The sequence below is a fragment of the Mauremys reevesii genome, linkage group 16 (genome assembly GCF_016161935.1).
Source record: "Mauremys reevesii isolate NIE-2019 linkage group 16, ASM1616193v1, whole genome shotgun sequence".
NCBI lineage: Eukaryota > Metazoa > Chordata > Testudines > Geoemydidae > Mauremys > Mauremys reevesii.
In genome coordinates, this window is record NC_052638.1 from 37,286,540 (window position 1) to 37,295,472 (window position 8,933).

The 8,933-nt window shown below is 51.4% G+C and overlaps 1 protein-coding gene across 1 annotated transcript; it reads right to left on the minus strand.

The window, feature by feature from the left end:
• Positions 1 to 747: 747 nt before the first annotated feature.
• Positions 748 to 6,584, minus strand: FOXF1 (forkhead box F1). Its single transcript, XM_039502489.1, has 2 exons — positions 5,534 to 6,584; positions 748 to 2,417 (listed from the first exon to the last, which is right to left on the minus strand). The coding sequence occupies exons 1-2, from the start codon at positions 6,582 to 6,584 to the stop codon at positions 2,257 to 2,259; spliced, it is 1,212 nt and encodes a 403-aa protein (XP_039358423.1). The 3' UTR covers positions 748 to 2,256.
• Positions 6,585 to 8,933: the final 2,349 nt, after the last annotated feature.

Here is an 8,933-nt window from a genome sequence, read left to right on the forward strand (position 1 = left end):
ATCTGGCTAGTTCGCTCCTCCATTAGCTTCAGCTAATCCCAACATATGTTTTTAAAACACCATTTTAGTTCCTTATAATAGGAAAAGCAGACTGCGGTGTTGGCAGATAAAAATCCCCCCGTATAATGGGTAGGAAGAAAAGAGAAAGGAAGCCTTGAATTATATTTATCTTCATCAGCACGAAATTCCTTCGACCAAAAAAAAAACCTGTCAAAAATCATATTCTTCTTGTAAAAATCGCCTCCGGGTATTTTTAAATTATTACTATTATTATTTTAAAGATTTCTTTAAAACAAGGGGATTGAATTTAGCCTGGGATAAAGGACTTTTTGGAAGCAGAAGCCAAGAACAATAGCAGCGCCTTTCAAGTTTGCACTGAAATATGAAATTGTTAAAAAATAAAATAAAGTGAAGATAGTCAAGTAAATTATCCTGGACTGCAGGGATAAGAGCTGTGGCCATTTGAAGAGGGGGAAGATCTCGTTGTAAATATAGGGTCCTATTATGCCTTCCTTGCTCACCCTACCATCCCATTGGCACCGCAAAGGGAGTTGGGGATGATCAAAAGCCTAATGCTGCCAATGGAAAGATTCCCACAGACTTTGGATCGGGGGCCCTATGTCCCCCATAGAGGTGTCGCACACTCTTACCACGCATTACAGCGCATGCTAGTTTATTTGCTGTTCATACAATTGTGAAGACCATGTACAAATAACATACGTGTTTTATTTTTGGTTCGGTTTTTTTTTAAAGGACAAACGTACACAAAGGGGCCAAAAAATCATAATTACCATTTAATACAGTGCAGAAGAAAATTAAAATAGGTGTCACCGAACTGTACAAAGGCGGAACAAAAAAAGGGGGGGGGCCGGAGGAGGAAATAATCCTTCATTATATATATATTTATATAAAACACGGGGCGGATTGTCTTTACACGCAGATCAGACATTTTAAAAAATGTACAATGGCTAACTAAAAAAAATCTATATGGCAAATATTGCCAACAAAATTACCCCACTTTAATACTGATCAACTGAGGCTACTGGTGTCTCGATTATTAGCAAAAAAAAAATGTAGAATAAATAACAAGATGAGCCTGGCTATTTTTTTTTCAAAGTGCCTTATTCTCTCTGCACATGGTCTGATCCTTCAGTCTGAGGCAGGCAAATAACTCCCTTTGGGAGATTTTTTGCCTAATGCGGGGTTGCAGGCAAAAAAACCCCAAACGAACGAACAAAGGTACGTCTCTAAAGCAGGGGCGAGAATGGGGCCTAGGATAAAGCCAATGGGAGGGGTTTTGTTACCCTTATTGAAACGCCAACCCCCCCACTTCCTCCTGAGCCAATGTTTAGTCCTTAGTGTATAGCGCTGATTCACACATTCCCTAACCCAACAGGGAGAAGGAGACCACAAAATCTACTGCAGGATTTGGAGAATTGGCCACAAATGCACAATCACATGAAAAGAGGGCACGTGGAGTGCTTTTCTGCTCTCAGGGAAGTCAATAGCCCCACAGCCATTGACTTGGCTACTGCAGGAAAGCCTCCCCACACATACACCAGTAAAGAGCTGAGAGGGAATAACACAGGCACAGAGAGGAACTATTTTCCCTTTTCTCTTTTTAAGGCAGTGAGGGGTTGGAAGAGCCCTTGGCCAGAAATCCCATCTGTGTTCTGAAGAAGATTCCAAGCAATTCCTTAACCCTTCAGTGACACGTCCCGACCAGACCATTTCCAAAAGCTTTCCATGCTCCTTTTAAAGCTCATCGTGACTAGCGTTCTGGTCCAAGCAAACCCTTCCCGACCACTTTCATCTCATATTTTCCGGGTGTTTTTTTTTAAACACTTATGGGTTGTTTTTTTAAAAAAATACAATTTTGGATTTTTTTCCCCCACCCCATCAATAAAAAATAAGAGCTCGTTTTAGCAATGAAACAGACACGTGATTCTTGGAAACTTGGTCAGATCACAGCCCCCGCTACACACGGAGGAAAGAGACAGCACCCCGGGTTCACTTTACCCTTTCCAAAAAGGCACGTGCATCCCTGCTTCTTTAGCTTAGTGTTAATTCATTTCAAAATGTTCCCGAACGCCTGGCTTCTGCGGATGGCTTCTATACCTCCAGAGTCAAATCAGTCTAGTTATTCGGATGTCCCATTAGCACAGAGGGTCTTTCGGGAGGTCCCTTCCACATAGAAAGTTTCCTTTGTGTCATGATTGGGGGGGGGTCCCCCAAAGTTGGCTTCTTTGCCTGTTATCACATAACACACGGCTTGATGTCTTGGTATGTCACTTGCTGGTGATAGTAAGATCCGCTCCCTGCTGAATGCATCGAGGAAGAGGCCATCGCGTTGAAAGAGAAGACGAACTCTTTCCTGTCACACATGCTTGGAGACTGGGAATGATACCGCGGGATTCCTGGAAGAAATCGGGGATCAGAATTAAAATGAAGCTTTAGCAAGTGGCTAGACCAGTAATCCTATAGAGAGGCTTACATCGAATGAAGCCGCTTGGGGGATCTCTACCGTCACCCCGTGCTGGCTGGGGGGCATTGGGGAGGAGGGTTTTCACTGCACGGAAGGGAACACGCCAGTGCTGCTTTATCATCCCAGGGGGGTTTGTTGCGCTCAGACAGGTGCCGTCATGGCTTCGGTGTCTGCAGTCCTTACTCAGAGGAAATTCCCATTGACTTTAATGGGAGTTTTGCCCGAATGCGAATTGCAGGATTGGGCGGTATATTTCCTGGCTGGCTAAGGAAGCAGAAGCATTTCGAAGATGTGTGTTTACATTCTGCGTCCTTGATAAACAGATTGCGGGCCTGATGCTCCTTCCGTGGGAGTCAACGGGGGAGGGAAAGGCCCCTTGATTTCCAATGGGACCTACCGGGCTCTGCCTGTTTACCCCTCCCTGCTCCCACTACCCCTGAGCTCTGACAACGAAAAGAAGTTAGCAAACGTGGGGCTCAAATGTGAGGAAGCCTGGGGTTTTTAAGCCGAACTCCCATCGAAATCAAAGTGAAACCTCCAGGAGATTTCCCCCAGTGACACCAGAAGCAAAGCAATGCGATATTAAAGCAAACCACAGCAGTGGGAACAAGGATAATAATAGGAGTAAGCGCCAGGGTGCCGACAGCCTTCCGAATTATTCATTTTTTCCCCAGCACAAAATCAATCAACTCTTGAAACGTTTCCTTCTAACCGAGCTTTGTAAACCCAACCCAAGTCCTCCCAGGCTGGTGCCATTGTTACACGCTTGGTGTTTAAAATGTTGTATTAAAAACCCCGTAGTGTGTCTCTCCGATTCGGACTAAATTATAGTTTGCAGTTAATTTCGAATGATTAATCCGGACTAGTCCCATGGAATTTTGCAGCTAATCTGAAGTGATTCATCCGGTCTATTCCAATTATATTTTCGCAGTTGGTCTGAAATATTAATCCGGATTACTCCAGGCGCTGCAGTTTAGTTCCCGTAACAGTATGTTTACACGTCTGAGGGGCTGAACGTTCCACTTGCCATCGGATAGGTGGGAAAGGAGATTTGCCACGGGCGACACCGCAGCGTTCACTCTTGCTGTTTCATGGCCGCTATTCCGGTTCACCCTTATTTTATAGGACTCAGTTTACACGCCGGACTGTACGTTTCTCCAGCAGGCCCGCATTTCAAAGCCCAGATTGGCCCCGAAAAGCCCCCCAGGAGATGTGTTAAAATGCAGTTCCCCCAAATAGCACTCGATTAAAATAGCGAGAGAAATAGGAGGGGAAGAGGCAGCGATTTTTTAAAAGGCTGCTGAAGTTAATTGTCAGGTTTCAACACAAAAGCCAGGCCACGGAGAAAACCCGGGTTTAGCCCTATTGACAAACAGCAAAGCTGTGTGGCAGTTTTAAAACTTTCCTGCTTTGCGATCACTTCGTTTCTATTCTTACTGCGAGCCCTGTTACTCCAACAGAAAATGTGATCGAGCGGGCCCACTAGCCGCTAACCCAGTTCATCGTGTCTACAGCGTATCGGTACAAGGACCCGATCGAACAAAATTGCCACTGAGGTCAGAGCTGATCCAGAGATCTGGATTCATTTTTGGTTCGACGTTTTTAGTGCCCGATCTAATGGATTCATTCCGATCCGGTTAAAATATATCGGAACATTTCCCCCTCTTCGGGTCCCACAGTCACCCCACTCCCTTCCCAATAGCACGGGGCCTAGCACGAAATTGCACACGGGACACGAAAGCACCAACCTCCGCGCAGAAAAAACATGCCTGGGAAAACGGAGCCCGGCGGAACTGGTTTCAACGCCATGCATGGCAGGCGTGAAAACCTGGCCTCTGGGCACCCCCCGGCCTGCAATGGAGCCGTGATTTCACCGACTGGGACGGTGCAAACAGCGCAGCGTCGGACTGTCCCCACCACAGGCAAAGGGAATCCCCAGCAGATTCCCGCAGGCTGCTGGGCCCGAGATAACCTCTTCCCGGAGCTCGCTGCTCCGGCCGGCCGCTGCCCTCCTAAACCCCCGCCTCGCCTCTGGCGTGTTCCCTTGAAGCGAGCCCTGTCCGGCCCCTGGCCACAACATCCCCCGGCTCCTAGAAACCGCATCCCCCTCCCCTGGTGAAATCGCACCTCGCGGGATATTTCCCTCCCTGCAAACAACAGCTGATCTCCTCAGCACAAGGGAGTAGGTGAGTTGGTTTAATTCACCCTGGCAAGGAAAAACATGATCCCGGGCTGGGCTACAGAACTCTAGATTACTTTACTTTGGGGTCATCTATCGGGACACCCTCCTGTCCCCAGCCACAATCCCCCCTAAACTACTGCGGAGCTGGCCCTGTTTGCAAAATCGACGGCATTTCACGGCTCTCACGTGAGTGCTTAGGTGTGGCTATAGCTAGGCAGCTCTACCGATCTGCTTTGCAGAGGTAGGAAGCGATCGTTCATGTACCAAGCCAGCAACTACTCTTGTTTGTTATACGGGCTGCGAAAAGACTGCAGAAAAATAACCCCAAATTGGAGGAATCCAACGCAAAGCAGAGTGCACCGAAAAAGGTGGGAGGAGTGATATCAGATTTGGGGCCTGAATTCCTAAATGGATTTTGAAATCAGAAAGATAGATAACTAAAATATCACACACACGTATTTAGCTGCCTAATTTCACATTTAGACATGACAGATTTAAAAGCTTTTCCTAAAGGCCGCGAAAATGGTGTCCCAAAACTTACACAACAGCCGTGGGAGAAAAGAGGTAGCAGCCGGGGCCCCACGCCTCTATAGGCGTGTGTATATGTTTACGTGTGCGCGCGGGCATGTCCATGCGTGTGAGTGTGTGTGTGTGTCATGCCTGAGCATACAAACACTTGCAGGAAGTGTCCGTAGGGTCACTTGCGTGGCTCGATGGCCTGGCTCGCGTGAGATCACTGGCATGGCTGTTGCAGCTACGTTGCATGCATGCTCCAGGGCCTGCTCCCCGGCAGTGCACCTGGGAAGGCCCCCGCTTTCCCCAGGCCGCCGGGCAGCGCCCCCCCCCCCCAGCACCGCCCCTGTTACCTTGCAGCTCTGCGGCGTTGTGGCTGTTCTGGTGCAGGTAGGACTGGTCCAGGGAGTGCGTGGAGAGGCCGGAGGAGAGCGGGTTGGCCGCGGGGTTGCAGGGGGACAGGGACTGCTGCTTGATGTAGGGCGCCCCGCTGTTCAAGGCGGCCGAGGCCGGCGGGGCCCAGGGCGAGGCCGAGCTGGAGTAGGCCGAGTGCGGCTCCATCACCCCGCCGCTGGCCAGCAGCGGGGAGGCCGGCACGGAGCTCTCGTGGTGCGCGTAGTCGCCCCCGGAGGAGCCGGTGCAGCTGCCCATGTAGGAGTGCCCGCCGTTGGCAGGCAGGTGGGGCACGGCGTGTCCCCCCAGCCCCATGCTGTCCACGTTGCCGGGCAAGTGCCCGTTCATCATGCCCAGGCCCCCGTCCAGGCCCAGGCTGCTGGGGCCGCAGGAGAGGCCCCCGGCCGAGCCCTGGAAGCTGTAGCTCTCCGGGGAGAGGTGGTTGAAGGCCAGGCTGTTCATCATGCTGTACATGGGCTTGAGGGCTTGGCATTTCCGCCTGAACCCGCGGGGCCGCCGGCGGAACGAGCCTTCCTCGAACATGAACTCGCTGGCCGGGTCGATGGTCCAGTAGTGGCCCTTGCCCGGGCGGCCCAGCCCCTTGGGCAGCTTGATGAAGCACTCGTTGAGCGAGAGGTTGTGGCGCACCGAGTTCTTCCAGCCCTGGTAGGAGCCGCGGAAGAAGGGGAAGCGGCTCTGCAGGAACTGGTAGATCTCGCTCAGCGTCAGGCGCTTGGACGGCGAGCTCTGGATGGCCATGACGATCAGGGCGATGTAGGAGTAAGGCGGCTTCTCCGGCCGCCGGATCCCGGCGTTGCTCTTCTTGGCTTTGCCGCCGCCGCCGCCCGCGGGGGTGCTGCTGGCGGCGGAGGAGGCGGACTCCATGGCCGAGCCCGGCTGCTGCTGCTGCTGCTGCTGCTTCTCCAGCGCGGAGGACATGAGGCTGCAGCCGCCGTGCGCCGCGGGAGGAGGGGGCTGAGAGGAAGGAGCCTGCTGCACCTCTGCAGTCATCGACAGCGGCGTCCCCAAACCAGCTCCGGCCCCCCTCTGCTCAGCCCACCTCCCCCCTGCCCCGGCCGCGCTGCTGGGGGTTATTTCCCCCCCCCTAGGTGCAGGGGGGCTTTCCACCAGGAGCCTGCACCCCCTGGGAATAAACAAACGCCAGTGACCCCTCCACCCTGCCCCTAAATCCGAGCCCCGCGGCCAGGCTGAGCCAGAGGCGAAGGGACGGGCCCGCTGTCCGGGCTCGGGTGCGGAGCAGAGAAGCCCCCTGGAATTGTTTTGGGTTTTTTTTCCTTTTCCCCTACGTTGTTTTGCAAGAGACTGCTCTCCCCCAACGCCGCCTCCTGGCTCTCAGCTCGGCTGCTGCTGCTGCTGCTGCTGGGACTTGCTTTTCATCTCAGTCGGGCTGGTTCTGCCCCCAGCCGAGCCGATCGCCTTTAACTTTATCTCGTGTCAGCGGCGTCTGTCGGGTCTTGACAGTCAGACGTAAGAAGCAAGAGGAGTTCCCCGCCCCAACCAACTCCCCCACCTCCCCTTCGCTCAAGCTCAGTTCTGGTGGGCACTTAAAGGGACCTTTACACTCTGGCCAACTGCTTTGCAACTGACTCACAGGCGGCTCCTTCTCGTATTGGGCGTTAATCCCGTCTCAATACGCCCCCCCACCCAGGCGGTCTGTGGGGGTGATTTGGGGGAGGGGGGCCGGGAGAGAGGGAGTTTTATTGTCTTTATTTTGCCTCGCAGGTAGCAATATTTTTAAGTCACTAACATTTTCCTCTGGACTCCTCTGATTGTCAGCCCCATCTTCCAAAAGCCCAGTTGAGGACGGTGAAGCCAAAGTTGCCCTGTACAAGGCAGTTTTCTGAGATCTTTGCTCTTACCCTCTCTAGTCTTAAATCATACCAGAGATCGAACCGGAGCGGGGCAGGGGACCTGGAGGGGGGGAGATTCAACGCGCCTGCAGGATTTAAAAGAGACAAAAATCTAAGTAGCAGCAGGTTTAAGTTCCCGGGCTACTCGCGTATAGCCCGAGAAAAACAGCTGTTTGCTGGCTCCGAAAGCCAGGGGGGCTGTTTGTACACAACTATGAGAACGGGGAAAAGCGGCTCGCCCTGGAGTGCGAATCTAATTTGAAATGTAGCAGGAGTGAAGCTCGCCCACTTAAAAACCCAGTTTCTTATTTCTTTTGAAGATAGACAGGAACATGGGCAGGATGTTTATACGGCGAAATGTAAACATCGTCTCAGGGGTTCTTTAATAAAAAGAAATCAGAAAGAAAAGTCCCTGGTAGTTCGCACAGGGCCCCGTGCTGCGCCATATAAAATAGCGCCCGTCGCCTGATTTGCTGCCGGGTTAGACTTTTGTTGTTGTTTGTTGTTGTTGTGATATAAATATGTGTTGATTTTTTCAGCTATGCCCAGACTTTGATCCTCAGAAGTAATGGATCTCTCTCTCTCTCTCTCTCTCTCTCTCTCTCTCTCACACACACACACACACACACACACACACCACATGGGGGGGCGGGGAGGAAAAGGAGGGCAAAGCCTTCCTCAGACCCCCACCCCCCAAAAAGTCTGACCATCTTTTCATCAGTAAAGCTGTCACTCACTAATCAAGGTAAGTCACTTTAAACTTTTGTCACCTTCTTACCAGGCGCGCGTGGTAACTTTTGCACAATTAAGCTGTGAGAGGGGCTTGTGCGAGGGGGCGGGGGTGGGGGGCCTTCACAGTTCACCGCTAGAAACTGAGCAGATGTGCTGGCTGTTGCCGTTTTCTTTCTTGTCAAGATGGAGGGGGGGAAGCAAAGGCCAGATAGTACGAAAAAAATCCAACTGAGTTTGTGCTGCTGCTGCCTGTTCTCGGCTCTGCAAAGTATCTTAACCGAGTGAAAGGCTGAAAACCCCTCCGCCTTCTCTCCTTCCTCCTTTAATTCCCCCTTCTGCTCAGATTCGCTTTTAAGGGTTTTATGATAATTTAATACCTTTTAAAAGGAAGATAGATACTGATCGGGTTTCCAAAATCCCTGTTAACGTTATTTGCAGCCAGTCGTTACTAGCCTCTAGGGCGCCTGACACATCTGTGATACCACCAACAGGGATTTCACATCAGGATTTTTTTTTCTTCTTCTTCTTTTCCCCTTGCAACACTCAGAAGCAATCGCCAGCCTTTGCAAGGGGTAGCAGGACGTGTGTTTCCACGGGAAACAAGCGCATTTCGGGACTTTTGCAGCTCAGTTCAGATCTGTCAGTGTGCCTCGGTATATAGTTGTGTGTAACTGACCCTTAAACCGTGCTAATACAGAAAAGTGAAGCATCGATGACACGGTATGCACTGCTTTGCTTTGCTGGTTGGGATTTCACA